This window comes from Lissotriton helveticus, chromosome 1_2 (genome assembly GCF_964261635.1).
Source record: "Lissotriton helveticus chromosome 1_2, aLisHel1.1, whole genome shotgun sequence".
In the NCBI taxonomy this organism is placed as follows: domain Eukaryota; kingdom Metazoa; phylum Chordata; class Amphibia; order Caudata; family Salamandridae; genus Lissotriton; species Lissotriton helveticus.
Genome location: NC_136058.1, coordinates 123454177 through 123476217, shown reverse-complemented (window position 1 = coordinate 123476217; position 22041 = coordinate 123454177). Strand labels below are relative to the sequence as shown.

General features: G+C 43.1%; 1 protein-coding gene across 2 annotated transcripts in view; it reads right to left on the bottom strand.

Annotated features, from left to right (window-relative positions):
• Nucleotides 1-22041, bottom strand: part of OMA1 (OMA1 zinc metallopeptidase) — a 797057-nt gene that overhangs the window by 357493 nt on the left and 417523 nt on the right. For both annotated transcript variants that reach the window (XM_078669974.1, XM_078669983.1), the window contains exon 6: nt 920-1048. In XM_078669974.1, coding sequence (XP_078526100.1) covers nt 920-1048 — 129 coding nt within the window. The remainder of the gene's footprint in view (nt 1-919; nt 1049-22041) is intronic.

The following is a 22041-nucleotide window of genomic DNA, read 5'->3' as shown; positions in this document are numbered from 1 at the left end:
TTTTAGCCCAGTCCTTTTCAGACTGCGCTCCCGGACTTCCCGCTGACTTAAAAGGTTTCTTATCTTCTTTATGGGGCCATCTGGACCATTAAAGAAGATAAAAAAGCTTTTACCACAAACCTAAGGCAAGGAACCCAGTCTGAAAAGGACGGGGCTTAGGGAGAAAGAAGAACATCACTAGGACCTCTTCTCCAATGGCTGGCCACCGTTTAGGAAGCCAGCCAATGAAGAAGAGAGGCAGGGCTTAACCCTCGCTAGTGAAGTACACTCTAAAACATAAAACCTCGCGAGCTCGACTGTGCATGTGCGCAGTACGCCACACGAGACCTAAAAAGGTTTTTAAATCACGAACTAGACCCGAAGGTATCAGAGCGCTTTACATGAGCCCAGTTGCGTTACAGACGGACACATTCATTTTTTATATATTTTTTGTTACGCAAGGGGAGATAAAGGAATTTGCCCAGAATCACAGGATGTTGAGGGTCCCCACCGAGACTCGAACCCAGTTCCCCAGCTTCGAGGTCGACCGCCCTAGCCTTTAGGCCACATCCCCTCCCCAAATTGAGCGCTAGCAGATTTTTTAAAATAAATGAGTGAAGTCTGGCAGAGTAAATCTCAAGCTGAAGGTGGTGTTTGCGTGTTTATTGATAATAAATAGTTCGACAGAATGAGTCCGCAAAATCTAAAGAAGAATGAACTTCTTTAGATCTCGTTTCAACCTTAAGCTGTGAAATCAATGCATTCTCTCTATGGGGAGAAGGTGACAATACTTAGAAAGCGTTTCACACTAATTCTTAAAATACTGCAGAATTTAAGAAGGAAGTATTCATTTTGCACAAGGAATTCCTTCAAATAGATAGTATGTTTCATTTTAGACAGAAAATAGCACGAGAACAACATTTACGAAATACAAACTCACCTCTTTTAACTTTGATTGAACCCACTGGCCTAGGACTGCCAGGCTATCGAGAGGACAGATCGCCCAAATCATCATCAGAGAAATAAGAAACAGGAAATCCAGGAAATGAGACACGCTAGCCATTTCTGCCTGAAAGAAAATGCACATATATATGTTTTACACAATTTTATAAAAAAGAACGCCCGGGTTATTTTCTAAATTGATAGAAATTGAACATCAGACTTGTTGCTTTATTTCGCCACAAAGTTCGCGTGTCACTGGGTCCCTAAAGTTACTCAAACATCTGAGAAGTCACGTGATATGTAGAAATTGTTCGCTGCCTGATTTTGCAGAGGCAGAAAAAATAAATGGACAATAAATGCACACGCAGCCAAGAGAGAATATCATATTTAGTGGAACCATATAAATATCATGTAATTAGGCACACTGCTTAAATTCTAATTAAATATAACCAGCTGTTCAAAAATGGCTTGCTGCTCAAGTGTAAAATTGTTAAGTAGCAGTGAGAGGCAGAGAAACTGGGAGGAAAAGGAAAGAAGAGGAAGCAGAAGGGAAAAGAGGAAAGGAGTGGAAAGAGGAAGAAGAGGAAAGAAGGAGAAGAGGAAAGAGTGGAAGAGGGAGATGAGGAGAAAAGGGGAGGAGGCAAAAGAGGAAAGGGGGAGCGTGAGAAAAGGGGGAAAATCGAGAAACAGGGGAAGTGGTAGCAGGGGAAAAAGATGGGAAGAGGGAGACATGGAAAAGAGGGGAGAGGGAGAGAAAGGGGAAGAAGGGGAGAGGGAGAGAAAGGGGAAGAAGGAGAGAGGGGGAGAGGGAGAAAGAGGGGAGTGGGAGACAGGGGGAAAGGGAGAAGAGAAAAGAGGAAGCAAGGGGAAGAGGGAGAAGAGGTAAGAAGGAGAGAAAAGAAAAGGAGGAAGATGGAGAAGAAAGAGGGTGAACAGAAGAAAGGGAAAGTAGAAGAGGGAGAAAAAGGGGAAGAAGAAAGAAGAAAAAGAGGGCAAAAGGAGAAGAGGTAAGAGGTAGAAATGGGGATCGGGAGAAGAGGAAAGAAGGATAAAGGTGGGAAGAGGGAAGAAGATGAAAGAGAGAACAGGGCAGAGGGAGGGGGAAGAGGAAATTGGGAGAAGAGGTGAAAGAGTGGAAGAAGGGGAAATAATGGAAGAGGGAGAAAGAGGGGAAGAAGGAGAAAAGGGAAGACGAGGAAAGAGGGTGAAAGAAGGGAAGAGGAGGAAGAAGGCGAGATAGAGAGGAGAAAGAAGGGAAGTGGGACATCAGACAATAGGGAGAAGATGAATGTTGGAGAGGAAATTTCATTTACACTTTTAATGACAGGAGAAATCAATTATGAAACTTCTGAGAGAAAATGTATAAACGTCCACCACCTACACAGTCAAAAAAAATGACAAGACTAGAGAAATGTTTGTTACTGTATAGTAAAAGCATGCAGAAAAAGATGTAGTCTAGATGGTATAATTCGTCTACATAATATAGACTGTGATTTGCTAATTGACAAAGTACTGTTTTACTTTAATGTATGTTAGTAAAATGCTTAAATGGTGAGCTCTCACTTTATTGCGTTTACTTCTATTTATTCTTTATTTTCATTTAAATGTTATTTTCATTTAAATGTGTGCATAACCACTGAGAAGTAATCAAATATTATGCTTTAACCTGATTATGATGGTGAATTTGACTAAAAATTTATATTTTGTGTTAATAAAGTGTACACTGAAATGACAATGAGAAAGAAGGTGTTACATGTTCCTAATTTACGATGCATCGGCCAAACCTTCCGAGATTGTATTTCACCAATGTACTAGTGATACATACCTAAAATGAAAATTTTTAAATGTATTTTGAAATATTTTTACACAATGGTACATTCGTAGGTAGTAGGTTGTAGTGTATCATAGTGACACATGATAATTGAAACCTTACTAAATCATTTCCAGACCATCAGAGTTATACTAGAATATTGACGTCTTTATATTTCCTACGAATGTATGCTTAATAATTGCATACGTTTTACGCCATATTAGCTTAAACTAATGTGGGCCGGACTGCATACGTGAAATTTCTTGACTTGCTGAATCCACTGCTCATGAGAGAATTTCTCAATATAACAAATAACGTGAAACAGTGCTTTCTTTCCTGAGTTCTCATGTACTGTACAAGATATTTTGTTACATCTGATCATACAATGAGGATCATCTGCCTGGGAAACTGTCCTCTTGAACTTGCTCATGTGTTCTTACTAAAGGAGCATTGTTCCGACGTTTCACATATTGGATTGCTTAAGGACTGAGTAATTGTCCCAACTATTTTTCTACATTTTGTGTCTTCGTCATGTCACCTGAAACTCATCCTATACGAACTGACCTATGAACTAAGTGGTCTGACCCGATGAGGTGATTCCAGGAGTTGTCACCCCCGGAACTTTAAGAATATAATATTGCCTGATTTACCGGACAGTGTCTCTCTCCCTCTCTCGCTGGCTCTCTGCACGTTACGTTGGATGGATTCGGACGGATGGGCTGCTGTCTATTATCATACATTTGAAGTTCTGCTGAATTGTGTGGTGGAGACTTTGCAGAACTTTCTTGGCAATCTTGACTAGCCTGATAATGACTCACCTGGCTTCAATTTCGAATTGACGCATACGCCGTCTGTGCCTAGTGATCTCTTCCTTTTTGGGAGATTGCTTCAACTGGCAACTTCATGTCCTTTCCTGAACTCTTGGAGCTTTAGTATATCATTAGATTTAGACAAATTTGTCCTATAACTTGATGCAAATTTACTTTTCCAAACTTTTATAAACCAGATTAAAATTACCACATTGTCTCAGCTATCATTATTTATTTATTTCCAATTGATTGTGCATTCTTCATTTAGGATTACTAATTATCAGGAGAGATCATAAGAGAGACATAGCGGAGCATCAAATACTAATGCCATTATTTTGTATAGCTTTAACTCAGTGGCTTAGCTGGATCTATTAACACCTGTGGCGGTCCCTGCGTTTGACGGCTGCAGGTAAGAGCGGGGGCTGGGGGTTGATGGTGATTTCTGCTTTTGTTGCCTGCGACGGCCGCAGGTTAGAATTGGGGGTTCCGCCCCCAAAACTCCTGCCCCCCTTACTATGCTACTGCTTTAACTGAGCTCTTCCTATCCTCTATCTGTATAGCACTGTTCTGAGAGTAATTTGCATGAATCTGATTTCTAGTTTGTAGTCCAGTTATCCAGCTTCTGGCCCTCATTGGATGACTGATTGGACCCTTTATATCCCTCTTGGCACAAAACAAGGTCCATCCGAGGACCAAGAGAGTGGTATAAATAATTGAAGAAATGAAAATAAAAGGTATATGGGCCCAGTAGCATAGTATGATGTCATTGTGATGTATATGTTCTTGGATTAGAGTGTAAGGTGAATGGACATTCCAGGGAAGCCAGTTGCTCCTGACTCCGTGCTGTGGACTGGCGCCAGGTTGTGTCTCCATTAAAACCCATCTTCTTATACCTCCATTTGGTATGAAGGTGTCTGCTTTCTTCATAACATTTTGGTGACGACCAGAAGTGTGCAGAAGGGGGCTGGTGAAATATGGAACAGAAGCGACACAACATGGGTGGTCCTAGATATCCTTTTTGAAGAGCAGTGTTTCATCCTAATTATTGTATGGATCCACTAATTTGCAACTTCGAGATCGAGTGCAATGATAAGTTTGGATCATTTTCGGCCATATTTTAAGGATTTAGGGGTGAATTGCAGATTCATACCGTTGGTGGATCGTGCTTGAGCTCAGCCTTGCGAAGTTCTTCACATTCATTGTTCCTGTGCACCTCCGTGCGTCAACGGAGCTCATCGGCAAGCACTGACGTGAAGCCGCATCTATGCCTACATGCTACGTACAGCAGCAGGACCGCTGCGGGAGGCAGCCATCTTACATAGTCTACACCAGCATCGTTGCATCAGCAGTGGCGTTCAGACTTGGTAGTAACTGTGGTGAGACTTCAGTGCAGAGGTAATGACGTAAAACTGTGTCTGCGTTTAGACACGACTGTCAGCAGTGTGAGCTCTCTGTTTGGCAGTCATTTAACATTGGTCATTCCGGCATCAGCCAATTTTCATCAGTTCCAGCAGTGTGGACATTGTATTTTGCATCGGATGTCTGGTGACTAACAAGTGTAGTGACAGAAAAAAAAAAGTACAGGTTTTCAACAGTTCCACATTTTACTTGTGCTATTATTTTGCTGGTGACTGCTATCACAGTAATGCTAAGTGTGCACGCTTGTCCGCAGTGATCTGCACGGCAGAACCTCATTTTGTACAGCTTCATAGTGAGTATTTGATGCTGTGGGTTATTCTGATGTGCGCATGGCATCTCACAATATTATCACTCCTCCACCGTTTTTGTCTCAACCAGGTTCCCCGCTGATATTGTGGGCGGATAGGGTGGAGATGTTGGAAAACTATATTACAGTTTTGGATGGACAAAAGTTTGCACCAGCTAGGAAAAAAGTGTTGCTACTGCGTCCCTTAGGCAATGAGGGCCAAAGCGTGTTCAAATACTTACCGCCTGCATTGGGGCCGAATGGGCAACCTATTGTGGATGTGTATAAAGAAGCAATTGAATGCTTAGAAAATCTGTTTGTTAAAGAACTCAATTTAGTTATGGTAAGTTATAGGTTTTATATGCAACCTCACACAGAGCATGAATCCACCGATGAGTTTGTAGCAAAACTCAGGGAACTTTCCATTAAATGTCGGTTTGGTGTGGAGACTGATGAATTAATCCGTGATCAGTTAATTGTGCGATGTAGAAAAAAGAAAATTCAAGCGAGGTTATGGGCAGCAAAAGATACCTCTCTCAAAAGTGCTGTTGAATTGGCCAAAGTCATTGAAGAATCGCAAAAATGTATGAGAGTTTTCTAAAAAGAAGAAAATTATGTAGCCAACGTGAAGGACGATTGTAATGAAGCTGAAGGGTGTCTTGTTAAAAAAAAGAAGTGGTAGTATGTTGTAAATGGAAATGATTAATCAAGCAGGAACTTCTTTGTAGTTATGAAGTTTATTCGCAGCACAGAATAAACGAGCAGATCACCATCTGGCCAAGCACCAACAGACACCATAAGAATTCTATATAGAACCATAACATAGGGAACACACAAAAGTTCCAAACAAAGAACATGGGAAACAGACTAACAGATAAAGCTATTTACAACAAATCTCCCTCCCTTAAATCAATAAAACAGAAAAAGAAAACAAAAGAACAATTAATGAATGTAATCATCTAAGTAGACAGGTGGACGGCGAGATCGAGGACTTCTCAAACTGATCCCAGAAGAAACACCATTGTTGGAAACAATATTATGGGTAGAGACAGTATCACCAGAGTAGGTAGATGTAGAAGCATCACCACTACCCACCTCCCCCCTTACAGTAGACTGAGGACAAGAACTCGAATCACACTGGGTAGATAACATATAACCATTGCTGAAAGAATCAGAGATAGGTAATGTACCCTTCACAGACACATCAGAGTGTCTCCGATACAGAGCCACCCTTCTAAAATTCAATTTCTCCCCATTAATGAGAAGAACAAAATGAGAGAATACCCGCTTCACACAAAAAGGACCTCTAAACTTCGAAAGTCCCTTAGAGAACCTGCCAGGCTTTACTTTGACCAGATCTCCAACGGAAATCGGTAAAGAAACACAATCAAAAGAAGACTCCATGGAAGAAACTTTATCGTGATTTCTCAACCAAGAAGGTATTAACTTAGAAACAGGAGAACGACCACGCATTAACTCAAAAGGAGATTTACTCTCATGCTTATGAGGAGTTGAACGATAGGCCCACACAAGCTCTTGAACCTTATCATTAGAAAAACAACCAAATTCGACAGACATCTGAATAATGCTTTTCACCAACCTATTAACCCTCTCACACATACCATTGCTCTGTGGGTTATATAGAGTAGTCCGATGATGGTCAATTCCACACTCTTTCAAAAACAAAACCATCTTTCCTGACGTCAATTGTGTACCGTTATCTGTTATCAAGACAGAAGGAAACCCCTCATCAAGAAAAACACTTCTCAAAAAACTGATTGTAGAATCAGTAGTGATTTCCCTGACAAAACGCACTACTTAGAAAAACAATCAATAATAACAATCGCAAAACGCTGATTGAAAGGCAACTCATTTATTGGCCCAATAAAATCCAAACAAACGGTATGCCAAGGTAGATTCTCAAAAGAAATGCTGCCCAGATTCTGAGTCCCAACCACCTTCAAACGTTTCTCACCCTCCTTACAAAAACTGCAATGTACAACACATTCCACAGCATCAGCATCAATAGAAGGCCACCAGAAATTCTCTTTCACTCTACGTTGAGTGAGGGTCTGGCCCAGATGTCCCTCATGAGCTAAATCAAGTATTTTCCCTCTCAATGAACAAGGAGGCATGAACCTGTCTCCCCTCATTAAAACATTGTTGTTAGAAAGAGATAATTCATCCAAAATTCTAATAAAAGGTCTCACGGAGGGCTCAACGGTACTCTCCCTCCTAGACCCCTTAATGATAAGATCAACAACTTGTTTTAAAACAACATCACTCTCCATCCCTTTAGACCACTCATCAAATGAAAACGACCCAGCACAAAGAAACAAAACATCCTCAGTAAAAGCAATCGCACAATCATCTTGAGACTCCACCAATGAATTCCCACAAACCATGGACTGAATGGGAAGACGGGACAGGCAGTCGGCCTGAATATTTTTCCAACCCTGAACAAACTGCACAGCAAACTGAAAATCCTGCAGACGCGACGCCAATCTGGGCAATCTGGGTGAACCCTTCCCAGTACCCCCAGGAGCCAAAATATTAACTAAGGGTTTGTGGTCAGAGCGCAACTCAAACTTGGTACCCCATAAGTAAGTCCTGAAATAATAGGTACCCCACACAGCGGCAAGAGCTTCTCGCTCAATTACAGAATAATTACATTCTGACACAGTTAAAGGTCTAGAAGCAAAGGCAATGTTTTTTTCTTCGCTTCCATACCGCTGAAGAAGAACAGCACCCAAACCGATGCCGCTAGCGTCCACCATTAAAATAGAAGAGCGTTTAATATCAAATGGTGTGAGAACATTAGCAGAAGACAGTTCATTTTTAATCAAATTGAAACAAGATTCTTGTTCACTGGTCCATGAAAATTTCACTAATTTTTTTAGTAAACACCTCAAGGGAGCAGTCTTACTAGAAAAATCCCTCACAAATTTGGAGTAGAATTCAATTAAGCCCATAAAGGACCGCAATTGATCCTTATCAACCGGAGAGGGAGCCAGCTCAATAGCCTCCAATAATTTTTTTTTAGGTTTAACCTCGTCAGAAGAGAGAGAAAAACCCAAATACTCAATCTCATTAACCAAAAATGCACACTTTTCCTTCCGCAAAGTAAGGCCAGCCTCATCAATCCTGCGCAACACGCATTGAAGAACATTATTACGTTCCTCCATGGAGTCCCCAAAAATTAATATATCATCTTGAAAATAGATGACCTTCTATATCCCTTTAAACACCTCTGACACCATCCTCTGAAAAACACTTGCGGCTGAAATCAGCCCGAAGGGTAATCTAGTAAACTGAAAGGTCCCTTCGCCAGTAATAAAAGCAGTCAGGTGTTTAGACCCCTCTTCAAGTCGAATCTGGTGATAGGCATGTTTGAGGTCAAGCTTCCTAAGAACTTAGCCCCCTTCAAAGTAGAGACTAGCTCCCCAATATTTGGTAATGGAAAAACGTCTGCAACTACACACTTATTTAGCGACCTAAGGTCCACACAGAACCTGATCTTGTTATCGGGCTTCTGAGAAATGACAACAGGAGAAATCCACTGGGATGCCTCCACAGGCTCAATAATCCCGCCCTGAAGCATTTCTTCCAGAACAGCCTTAACTTCATTCCTCACTGCAAATGGTACCCTTCTTGCCTCATGCTGAACAGGGATACTACCTTCCTTCAATAAGATTTTATGGGCATAGCCTTGTAATTCTCCTAATTGTTCTCTGAAAACACTTTTTGAATTCAAAAGAATATCATTCAAAGTAAAATCACCCACAACCATCACAGGTTCCTCTGCTCTAGGATTTACAACAATGTGAAGATCATACTGATGGATACGACCTAAAATAGCTGGGCCATTAACAGAAATATACATTTTTCCCTGAGTAGATCTATCTTTAAAAAGAATTTCACACTCGAAATACCCAAAAAGGTCTATTTTTTCACCCTGATAACCAGAGGGAAAAATATCACAATCCAAAAGAGTTTTTTGACCCCACAGGAGCTTCACCAAAGACATGGGAATAATGGTCCATTTAGAGCCAGTGTCGACCATAAGGCTAATAGTCTTGTTATCAATAATAAAATCAACATTAGGGATTCTTTCCCATTTGTCCTGACAAGCACAAACAGAATCCTGCAGTACAAGTAATTTGTTAACATCACGATTCAACTCACGATACTCATTTACAACTGTCACTCTAGAATTCGCTCTATTTTTACACATTTTAGCAAAGTGACCCTGTTTGCCACATCTTAAACACTCCTTATTATTAGCAAAACAGAATTTCGCATCCGAAGTATGAGTATTGCTGCCACACCTCGAACACACTTTAGATTGTGATTTGCTGTATTGTTGACTCATATATTTTTTTTTTGTAAGACATACCCTTTCTTCCTAACTAGGGCAACAGCACCACTTTTACTATCACTGTTATCACTCGAGACTACAACCTTATGGGAAATTTCAGCAACTTTAAGTTCTAACCCACTCTTTAGTAATTCTTTCATACATTTTTCACTTTCTTCCACAATCTTCGCAAGTTCAATTGCAACCTTTAACCCCTTCCATGCTAATGACAAGGTCAGCTCGTCATGCAGTGCACTGGAGCTGTGCTTATGACGAGCTGACCTTGTCATGAACAATGGGATTTTCAATCAATCAGCACCCAGCGGGAATTGCCTTAGCACCAATGTGGTTAAGGTAGGGTTCTTTGCAGCCCATAAACGTTCCTGTATTTTGCGATTGTTACACTGAACAATCAGTTGATCACGAATAAGTTCATCCGTCATCTGACCAAAATTACATTTTACTGAGAGTTCCCGCAAACGTGTAACAAAGTCATCAATGGATTCATCTTCACGCTGCTTGTTTTTATAAAACTTAAATCTTTGTAAAACAAGATTTTCCTCTTTGCAAATCTAGTCTCAAGTCTAGCGATGGCCTCCTTGAATTCATCAAGAGGAGATTGTGAGCCAGAAGGTAAAACCTGAGGTAAATATTTAAAAACTCGCTGACCTTCTTTACATAAAGTTGTCATCAAGAGTGCCTTTTTCCTTTTTGGAGAAAAATCCTCCCCATCTAATGCCTCGATATAATTGTTAAACATAACAATCCAATCTTCCCAGGCAGTAGAGGGATTTCCAGGTTCACTGAGGAACTGAGGTGGGAGTGCCACATTAACCTGTTGTGACATTATTGAACTTCAAAAATGAAGACTAAAAGATCACAAAATAAAAACAGAATAAATTACTGTCAAAGACAAAATAGAAAAATATTCAGATTTAAGTCTTAAAGTCTTACTCATATATTTTCGTTGTTGAAAATATTAACAAACAGTAGTAAATCTCCACACCAACAGTTATCAAAACGTAGTGGCAATCCAAGTCCCTTCTTTCTCCTTTTTATGTTAGAAACAGCGTTACCACATACAGGCTGAAACACACGAAGAAGGCGTTGAATTCCCGAAGTAAACTGAAGATCCAAGATGGCCGCACACGTCTGACGAGTAGCGTCATAAAGGTTAAAGGTCAAAAGTCAATGCGACGTACTTGACGTTGGTGTGAACGCGCTTGAAAACGAATAGCGCGAGACGCTAACCACGTTGTTATGACAACAGTTCACGAAGCAGGTTACGTAGGAAGACAGTGACTGAATGGTAACCAAGCAACCAGAGTGACGCGTTCAATTCAAAGCACCTAAATTGTGCCGAAATATCCAAATGCTCACCTTGCCAGAAGTTCATACACGACGTTAAACCTTCTAAAGAATGAGGTAGGAACGTCTTACTGCTGCACGCAGAGTTCTTCATATAGTGATTGCTCCATCTATTCCGTAATTACTCCAAATCATTTGCCGCTGCACCGCTGATCATCTAAATATTGGCCAGATACACACTTAAGTCCTTGTCGCCAAAATGTTGTAAATGGAAATGATGAATCAAGCAGGAACTTCTTTGTAGTTATGAAGTTTATTCGCAGCACAGAATAAACTAGCAGATCACCATCTGGCCAAGCACCAACTGACACCATAAGAATTCTATATAGAACCATAATATAGGGAACACACAAAATTTCCAAACAAAGAACATGGAAAACAGACTAACAGATAAAAGCTATTTACAACATAGTACCTCTTGATAGGAGTAAAGGCAAGGAGTGCATGCGCTGTGGTAGCATGTGTCACTCATCGGACTCAAAGAGATGCTTTACTGGGGGCAAGGAATGCAGGAGTTGTGGTTGCAGAAGCCATTATGCATGCATGTGTGAAGTTGCCAACATCGAAAAAAGGGCAACATGTCTAGAGTGGGCAGTGTGGAAGAGGTGGGTGATGATAGTTAGTGTGATAGGATTCTTTTAGTTGATGATTGCAAGGATGAAGTACCTACTTGTGCTTGCAGGAGAATGTGTAGACCTGGTGCTGTCTTCGGTGTGTGTGGTAAGGATGTGGAACTGATGATAAATACCATTTCAATGTATACCATCATACCTCAGAGAGTTTTTGGTGCATGTTGAGGTGTTGTGGAGTTGCTGCCTCAAGATATCAACCCGGGTGGATATCAAGGTGAGCCCATTGACATAGTGGGATTTTTGGAGGGTGATATCCAATATGGTGAGCGGTGCACAAAGGGTAAGGTGTATGTGTCTGTGGATATTCTGGCAATACTTGGGTGGATGCATCAGTTTGATTTGAACATTCTGATCAATCCCAGAGCATGGCACTATATCATGGTGGTTGAAGACGCATCGTTGGAGAATGTGCTGATGGGAGCTGAGGGAGTGTTTCAGAAATCACACAGGTGTCTGAAGGGATATGTGCACAGGATTCTTCTCAAAGAGGGCACTGAACCATTGCAACATAAACTTAGGAGGGTGCCACTTGCAGTGAGGGAATGTGTCAAGACACTGTTGGATGATATGCCAGAGGAGGGTATAATTGTGCCAGTGGAAGTTTCTCCATGGATTTCTCCAGCCGTGATCACTCAGAAACCTGACGGCGGTTTGATATTTTTGTGTGGGCCTTAGGTGCCTCAATCAGGACATTGTAGCCAGTGTTTCTCCTTTTCCTAACATTAGTGAATTGTTGGGACTGGTGAAAGATGGTAGATACTTTTCTAAATTGGATCTGAGGAGTGACTATCATCAGATTAGGCTACATAATGATTCCAAAGCCTTGACGGCGTTCATGACAACTGAAGGGATTTTTCAGTTCACTCATATGCCGTTTGGTTTGGCATTGGCTGCGAGTGTCTTTCAACGTATGATGCCCAAAGTTCTTGAAGGTGTAAGAGAGGTTATTTTTTTCCAGGATGACATATTGGTGATGGAAAAGACTGTGGAGGGGCATAACACCACCTTGAGGTTGGTGTTGAAAAATTGAAGGAATTTGGTCTCACTTTGAATAAGGATAAGTGTGTATGTTTGTGGGAACACGTGGAGTATCTGGGATATACCATATCCAATGGTGGTGTGAAGCCCTAGAGATCCCTTTAGGATGCCATTAGGAGAGCGCCAGCGCCTACTGAGAAGGATCAGATTCACTTCTTTTTAGGATTAGTCGAATATTATGTGAAATTTGTAGACAGTTTTGCGAACAGGACAGAAGTATTAAGAAAGTTGTTGCGAAAGGGAGAGAAGTTTTTGTGGGGAAGAGCACAACAATCATGTTTTGAAGGGATCAAAACCGCCGTCTGTGATGCTGGGATCTTAGCTTGTTTGACAACAAGTTGAAATGCATACTCACTGCTGATGCCAGTGCCACAGGTTTAGGGGTGATTCTCTTGCAAGTTCATGGAAGGAGAGAAAGGACGGTTGCATTTGCATCACGTAACATTACTCAGGCGGAGAGGAACGATTCTGTTATAGAACGTGAGCATTGGCTGCTGCTTAGGGAGCAGAATATTTCAGAGTATATTTAAGGGGCTTGTCATTCACCATGCGTACGGATAATAAACCGTTGACCAAGATCTTGTCATCTGGTGGTGCGGGCAAAGACTTTGCCAGACGGGCTTGATTGGCAGCACGTCTGCAGGAAAATTCCTATCTGATAGACTTTGTGCAGGGTTGGAGGAATGTTCAAGCAGACTGTTTGTCATGGTTGGCTTTGCCTTAGGAAGTTATGGACAGTGAGGCAGTGATTCATTTTCAGTTGGAAGGAGCAGTAGCCTCTGTACAGGATGCTGTGGTTAGTGGTTTTGGTGAGTTTATCATGGCTCAGTGGGAAGATAAAATGCAATCGGATATGGTCCAGAAATAGGTTTTCAGCTTAACTCAACGTGGAGCAAAAAGGGAGAGCACTTTATCTGTTTCTGTGTGGCCATATTTTAAGGTGTTGGATGAGTTGTCGGTTTGTGGTCTGAGCATCATCATGAGAGGGGAATGTTTTATCCCTTCTGAAGGGCTGATGCGTAGGTTATTTGACTTGCTGCATTAGGGCCATTTCGGGCAGGGTTTGACTAGCAGTAGACTCAAAAAAATTGTTTTGGTGGCCAGATCTTGATGATCAGGTTAAGAGATGGGTGGAGACTTGTGTTAGTTGTAAAGAGAGTGAAAAGAGGTTGACAGAGGGAAGCAAGAATGACGAGGGGCATATTACTGACCCTGGTAAACCATGGCACACCATTTGTTTGGATTTTATAGGTCCTATGGCGGAATTGTCAGAAGGGTTGAGATTTCCTGTTATTGTGGTGGATGTGTTTTCGAAGGGGATTGCTGTCAGGTTTTTGAGATGTCACTACAAGAAGTACTATCCTAGTGTTAAAAGACATTTTCAAGAAGAAGGGGTTCCTGTTGTATTGGTGAGAGATAATGGGACTCAGTCGATTTCACATGAGATGACTGCATTTCTGCAATAGTGTGGAATTCGACACTCTTGCACCTCGCTTTATAACCCTCAAGGCAATGGTTTAGGGGAGAGAGTCAACAGATTAGTGAAGGGCACCATACAAATGGCCCTTGCTAATAAGGACAATGTGGAACTCATGGTTAATGATATGATTCAAAAGTATTGCACTACTACTCATAGTGTGACACAGAGGATTTCTCTTTCAGGACATGCGGGGCTACGCACCGGGATCTAGGTTAGTTAGTTCCTGGTTGGTTGAAAGAGTGGGCACAAAATGATGGTCAAGCGCAACCCAAGAAAACAGTGTGGAGCAAATTGGCAGTGGGTGATTGGGTCAAGATCCCGCCAGCAAGGGCAGCTAGTGGCTTTTCAAAATTTAAGGGTCCTTCCCGCATCAGCAAACTGGGCAAGTTCTGTGTGACCTTGGAGAATGGGAACGGTGGAATTTCAGAAATGTTGCTCTGGATCAAAAGAGTGGGGAGTGCGTAAGAAAAGAAGATGAAGGATGTTCGGGAGCCATGTTGTTAAGTAATCAAGTGGTGACATGAGTGCAGGGGAACACCTGCTGTGAGGTGTAGCACTATGTCCTGCAAACCTCGTTATCTGGGTGACTATGCTAGGTGATTGGAGTGATTTTGTATTTATATTTATCTTGTAACTTATATTACTCCCTGTTCTTCTGATTGGTTATATGCTTCTTATGTTTTCTTAATTTAAGGGAAGGGAAGGAGACGTGTTATGATGTCATTGTCATGCATATGTTCTTGGATTAGAGTGTAAGGTGGATAGACATTCCAGGGTAGCCAGTTGCTCCTGACTTATTGGTGTGGACAGATTCCAGGTTGTGTCTCCATTAAAACTCATCTTGTTATACCTGCATTTGATATCTGCTTTCTTCGTAACATAGCGCTACAGCAGGAGAAAGAGTAGAACAAGGAGAAAGAGCAGAAGAGGGAGAAAGAGGGAAAGGATAAAAGAGGAGGAACAAATGTGAAAGAGGGGAAAAGGGAGAAGAGGAAAGAAAGAGGGGAAGAGGAAATAGGTAAATAGGGAAAAAAGGAGAAAAAGTTGAAGAGGGAGAAAGGGGGGAAGAGGAAAGAAGGGGAAGAGGGTAAAGAGGATAAAGAGGAGAAGGACGGGAAGAAGGAGTAGAGGTGAAAAGGGAAAGAAAAGTGGAAAAACAAGTGAAGTGGGAGAAAGAGGGGAAGTGACAGAAGAAGAGAGAAAAATGAGTAGAGGGAGAAGAGGCAATAGGGAAAATAGAAGAAAGTTGGAAGAGGGAGAAAGAGGGATGGAGGAAAGAGGGAGAAGAGGGTAAAGAGGGAAAGAAGGAGTAAGAGGAGGAAAGCAGGAGTAAGAAGAAGAAAGGGGGAATGACGGGCGAAAGAGGGAACACGAGAGAAAGGGAAATATGGGGAGAAAGACGAGGAAGAAGGAGGATGAGGAGCAAGCTCAGGTAAAGAGACACACTGCGGCAGGTTCTCCCTTATGGTGGGGGAGCGTCACCCCCCGCCAGCAGTCTAAAAAATAAAATTATAATAAACCTGGATTTATAATCAATTTATTTTGTTTCCCAGCTGAGTCTTTGAGAGCGGGTCTAGGGGGGATGAGAGGCACTGAGGGCAGTAGTTGCACTTACTGCCTTAAGTGCACAGGTGGGTTTGGCTGGCAGTCTCAGGATTGCCAAACCGACATGCGCACTGAAGCGGTCTCCAACCCGGGTTGCATTGCCAGGTTGGAGACAGCAGGACCAGGCACCCAGTCTCAGTGGGAGCGCAAATTGAAGGCACTCGGGCCAGCAGCAGGAGAGCAGCGTCAAGATTGGCCGCAGTGGATTCTGGGAACCTGTGACTGCAGTGGACTGGAGCCAGAGAGGAGCAGAACACCAGCAATACGACAGGTAAGCTTTTATTTTCTGTCCCTGGTTCCCCCTCTACCCCCCGCCTGCCACTTTTTCCGGACCCTGGCTGCTACTGGAGACACAAAGGGCCTCATTACGATGCCGGAAGGAAAGCATTCCGACTGACTGGGTCTCAAAATAATTTCTGACCGATTCTGATTTGGGGAGTCCCACCGACCCAATATGATGTTTAGGTCGGACTCCCATTGACTTCAATGGGAGCCTGTGTTCCGACCGACAACACAGGATCCCATTGAAACAAGGGGCAGTCGTGGAAAACCTTACACCCTGTGGTGGGCACCCCTTGGTGCCTGCCACACCATGCATGTCTGGAAAGAGGGGACTCACGGGTACCCCCATAAGCCCCAACCGGAGGTCTCCGGGTGAAGGGGGGGGGCTTGCTACAGGCCCCAAGGTCAGATTGCGACAGCCGTTCCGTGTCGGACAAACCGATTCCGAAAGGCTGTCCAAATCTGACATCATAATGCATCGGTCAGAAATGCGTTCCATAGACTTGGTCAAGGAGGGTGGCTGATCTGGGGTCGGTCCAGCCTGAAAGATAAAAATTGAGGTCTCCTGGGTGGATGAATGAACATGAGTCGAGGACATGGGGAGGGGGCAATTAAGTCGCTAATGTTGCTAGCAAAGATAGCTCACGGGTGTGGGGGGCAGTCTAGGGTTACGCACAAGATGAAGTTTGCTCTGATTTGTAATTTAAAGTTGAGGTGTTCCATGAAGTTTGTTTCAACTTCAGGGGAGGGGGTGCAGTTGAAGGTATATTTGTAGACGAAGGTGATTCCTTCTTCAGGCCAGTTTAAGCATCTTGTGTCCGGTGGGGATGGCTGTTGTGATGTCCGGTGTTGAAGCTGTGGTCAGTCTTATTTCTGTGCGGAAGAGGCGATCCAGGGCAGTGTCAGCCAGCAGGACCCATATCTCTGTAGAGTGCTTAGGGTGTGTTAAGGAACATGCATGATGGTTTTTAGCTGTTGGAGTGGGTGTTGGTTTCAATGCTGTGAGTATCTTCTTGGTTGAAATTGCATGAGCGGTCGTGCAGGTGAAGCAGCAGAGAGAGCAGGTGAAAGCTCCCTCCATGTTGAATGGAGTAGCGCCAACAGAGGATGGTGCAGTGCAATTTTGGGTGTTCAAGGCATGAAGGAGAGCGGCAGGGTAGTGATGGGTCAGGGAGGGATTGGGTTTCTCGCCCTGGGTGCATTCCAGGCATGGGCGGTTGCAGACAGGCTGGCCTTTGGCATGCCAGCAGCAGCCCTGCTGCATGTAAACACTGCACGTCCGTGCTGTGGCTGCATTTAAGTAGATCATGGGAGTAGGGAGGAGCATAGGGGGAGGTGGGTGGGGCTGAGCAGGAGCGAATGGCAGGGAAGGAGAGAAGCATGAGGAACAGGTGAGGAAGGGGGTAGGGGTGCAGCGAGGTCAGAAAAGAGGCAGGTGAAGGGGGCTAGTGTCAAGAAAGGAAGAAGAGCAATGGACATGTTTGAGTAACAAGGCACTATTATTCCCCAATAATGTAAATGGTCTAAAAAAATGTTTTCCTTGTGCTCAGCACCTGGCTTTATGTTATGTTAATTGGATTAACTTAGCGCATGGCTACCAAAAAAGGGTTTTCCTAGCGCTTGCCATCCAAACAGATTTGGGTACACTCTAGAAAGATAGTTCCTACCCCAAACAGTTTAGAATAACCAGAAGGAAGCGACAGTCCCTCAGATCTGGAGGGAGGGAATTTCAAAGCTTTGGACCTAAGAAATAGAAGGCACAACCTCCTTGCCAAGATCTCTTGAATCTAGAAACCAAAGCAAGGTCAAGGTTCCTAGACCTCAGAGATCAACTGGGTGTTTCAGAAGATACCAGAGATCTCAGATTGGACCTGAATTAGACAGACATTTCTGAACATATCATAGTGCTTTGAATTGGACACAGCACTTAATAGGAAGCCAATGAAGTTCTCGAAGTAGACTAGCAGACAACGAGAACTTCGGGGATGGAGTAAAAGTTTAGCTGGTGCATTTTGCTCCATCTGCAACCATCTCAGTAGGCTCTTCTTGACCCCTAGATAGAGAATGTTTCCATAGTCTAATCTGAATACAACTAGGGCCTGAATGCCCATTCTTGGGGCAGAGCTAGAAAGACAGCCCAAGATTTTCTTAAGCCATCTTAGGATGCCAAAGCACATGGCCACCACCTTTGTAATTTGGTGATTCATGGATAACTCAGTGTCCAGCCATACTCCCAAGTTCTTAACCGCAGAGGCAGGGCTGGGAATTTTACCCATAACCTATGGCCATAGATGAGAAAGGTTACTCACCAGCAGCACCTCAGTTTTGTCCCCTTTTAACTAAAGGAAGTTGGCATTCATCGATGAAAAGATTTTAATGGATATTGAGCCTGAACTTGGGGATCACTGCATAACAGAATCACATGTGGGACTGATTCTTTATCCCACCCGCTTCGTTTTTATACATTGCGAAAGCCTGCTTTAAAGCCCACGCATGTGCATATATTTCCCTGAGTACTTTAGGGACCAAGAAGGGAAGTGTGGCGCCGCGGCCAGGGCGACTGACGCTGGAATCTGGGGATCAGGGTTCGATCCCCGGCTCCGGCGGCAGGTTAGCCCAGCACCATGCGACTCTGGGCAATAGCTTGCTTAATCTTCCCGACGGCCCCCAGCGCCTAGAGACCCTAACGGGTGATTGTGCGCTATACAAATGTGGATTATTATTATTATTATTATTATCCCTTATAAATGATGGAGGCCAATCATCTTCTACGACAGTTAAGTCATAGGCATCTGAAAAATGTGACAACAACTTTAATTTTGCCCATTATATCCCTGTTAGACCTGTCAGCCTTGGGGTGATCTTCCCCCCATCCTTTTGCTTTTTGTCTCCACATTTTTCTGAATCTTTTCATTGGTTTAGGACTTTTGGCACTTTTCCACTGCTAAACAGTGCTAAAGTGCATGTGCTTCTTCCCTAAACATGTATGTAATTGGTATATATCCGATTGACCCATTTAATTTACTTTTAAGTCCCTTCTAAGGTGGTATATCGAATAGCCAGGGCCTTTAAGTTAATTACTACAAGTGCTCTGCAGCACTGATTCTGCCACCCACTAAAGCAGCCTTTCAAACCTGCCACAGGCCAGCCACTGCAGTACCTGTGTGGGAAGTTTACTGCCTCTTGGACTTGGCATTTAGAGCTACTTGCCAAGTCTTAAAAGCCCCTTTTATTACATATATGTCACCCCTAAGGTAGGCCCCAGGTAGCCCTAAAGATAGGGTGGTGTGTAAGTAAAATGTAGGACATATACTTTTATGTTCTGCATATCCTGGTATTGACAAACAGCCTATTTAGTTTTTCACTACTTCGAAGCCTACTCCTCTCATAGGTTAGCATTGGGAATTCTTCAATACACTTTTAAGCTGTTATTCCTGATCAGAAAGGAGTAACTTTTTTCATGTTTCATATGGTTTGGATGGTAATGTTAAATCCTCCTTACTGGTGCAGCTATATTTAACATTACTATTTTAGAAATGCCACTTTTGGTAAGTGGATATTTCTCTGCAGTTACTGCTCTGTGCACCTCGGTGATACACGTCTGGGGTAGGTGACAGCTACACTTCATGCATTTCCTATAGACAGCCACAGCACAGGAACGAGAGGTGTGACTGAGTACTCATCTACATGCAGCTGCATTCTGATGGGCTTGCCTGGACAGGATGAAACGGGATGGGGCTAACACTTCACTTGAATGGGTAGTGTCCAGTCGTCACACAAATGGTTGACTTACCACCCATAGATAGCCTGGTAGACAGGACTGGGATGAAAGGGGAACACGGGCACTTCAAAGAGCTGCTATGAAGTTACTCCCCACATCGAACACACTTTTAGCTATACATACTGGGTCTCGGACCCTCTAAAATCAGAAACTACTGGATCTTGAACAGAACCTCTGTCAGAAAGACTGTTGTGCTGCTTAAAGCACTCATCTTTGGACTGCAGACTTGGGCACCTTCTTTTCTCTTGTGTTTCCCTGATGCCTGCTGCTCTCCAGACACGTTTTAAGGTATGGGCAAAGTGGGCTCTGGCACATGGGCCCCAGCCTTTCAGGAGGCCCCCTGCCAGCTATGTTCTGCAGAGAGTATTGCCCTGATGTCCTTGAATAATTCCAAATTGTTTTAAATACCATTTTCCTTTAATTTATTTTGTAACGTGGGAATGTATTACTCACATTTTGAAGAGAAATGTGTTTAGGTAAAAATGCAACATCCATAAAAAAGCTTCTTTTAGATCAAAAGAGGAGCTCAAATATGAGAAATGGGAGGGCGTCTCAGAGATTATTTGCAGTAATTTTAGTGAGCTGCTGCTGTGTTACAACATTGAAAACACACCTCTCTATCCCAGACTATTAGACCGAAAATCATTTAGAGTTTGGAGGAGTGTGCTTGTACACTGTCAGTGACCTGGCCAAAGAGGGCAAGAAAGAGGTGAAACTGTTTCATAAATTCAAAGCTTTTCTGAACAGTGACCTCCAAATTATGTTTGGTCCGGGGGCCCCCAACATCCTTAAGATGTCCCTGCTGCTCTCTGACTCAGTTGAAGGAGAGCTGGACTGTGCCTTCACTTCAAGTGATCTCCAAGGGCTTGTTGGCCTGCCTCCTGTAGCTTGTGATTCATGGAAATCAAAGTCTCTTCTTCTGCTCCTGTGCCTGGCTCACTGGAAGTGGGCCAGATACTTGCAACACAGTGTTCGACGCATCAACCTGGCTACAGGAGTAAAATTGGCACATCGCATCAGAACCAACGCTTTTTTGCCTCTAACGATCGCGCGTCGGCCAGTGTATCGCCGCCACTGCAGCTTGGTGAGATCGTAGCATTCCCTTGACTGCGTGGCAGAATCCAGTGCAACTCCGGCAACCGTCTTCTCAACGTACGCATCGCCTTCACTGCAAGCAGATCAACACATCTCGTTGCTTGCTACCAGGAAAGGTACTTTGTTCACCTCATGGTGCATGGGTCCTGTAGCCGGCCTGCACTTCCACAAGGTTGACTCAAACTTTGACTATGACATGGTCCAGCGTGACCTAAAGTAACCTTTTAGAGTTATTTGCTTCTAAGTGCTTTACTGCATTTTTTTTTAATTTAATATCCCAACGTCTATATGATGGTTTTTGGATGGTTTGCTCTTGATTTGTTTTAATATAATGGCCAATTTTTAAAAACCTGTGTGGAGTCTTTTTGTGGTGTATTTATTGTCTCACTGTGTGTGTGTGTTTATTGCACAAATACTTAAAACATTGCCTCTTTAGATAAGCATGACTACTTTGTGCCAAGATATCAGAAGGTGAGCACAGGTTATCTTTTAGTGTGTATCTAGCTTAACCTGAGTAGGATTGTGGCTTCTGCTTGGACAGAGTGGATACCTTTGCCAACCAGTAACCCAATTTCTAACAATTCCCTTCAATTTGTATTTCTAAATTGTTAGACCTGGCTTTTTTAGTGTGTTTATCCGCAGATATTTTGCTTTTTGGCCTCCTGTTTTTGACCCTGTTTGTGTTGTCTTAATGACTCTGGGCACTTTACTACTGCTGATCATTGCTAAAGTGCATACGCACTCCCTGTAAATTGTGTTTATAGTTTGGCGTTTCCATGATTGGCATATCTGTTTTACTACTAAGTGCATAGTACAGTGCACTGTGTGTGCCCAGGGCCTGTAAATCAAATGTTGCTTGTGGGCCTGCAGCACAAATTGTGCCACCCACACAAGCAGCCTTTCAAAGGGTACTCAGACCTGTCGCTGCAGTGTGTGTGCGCAGTTTTTACTGCCACTTCGACCAGGCAAGTACACCCACTTGTCAGCCCTAACCTTCTCATTTCATACATGTAAGACACTCCTTAGGTTGGCCCAAGGTACCCCTATGGGCAGGGTGCAGTGTATATGAAAGGTAGAGCATGTACAGATGTGTGTGACATGTCATGATAGATAAATACAGTGTATTTTGTTTTTCACTATTGAAAGGCTATTTGTCCC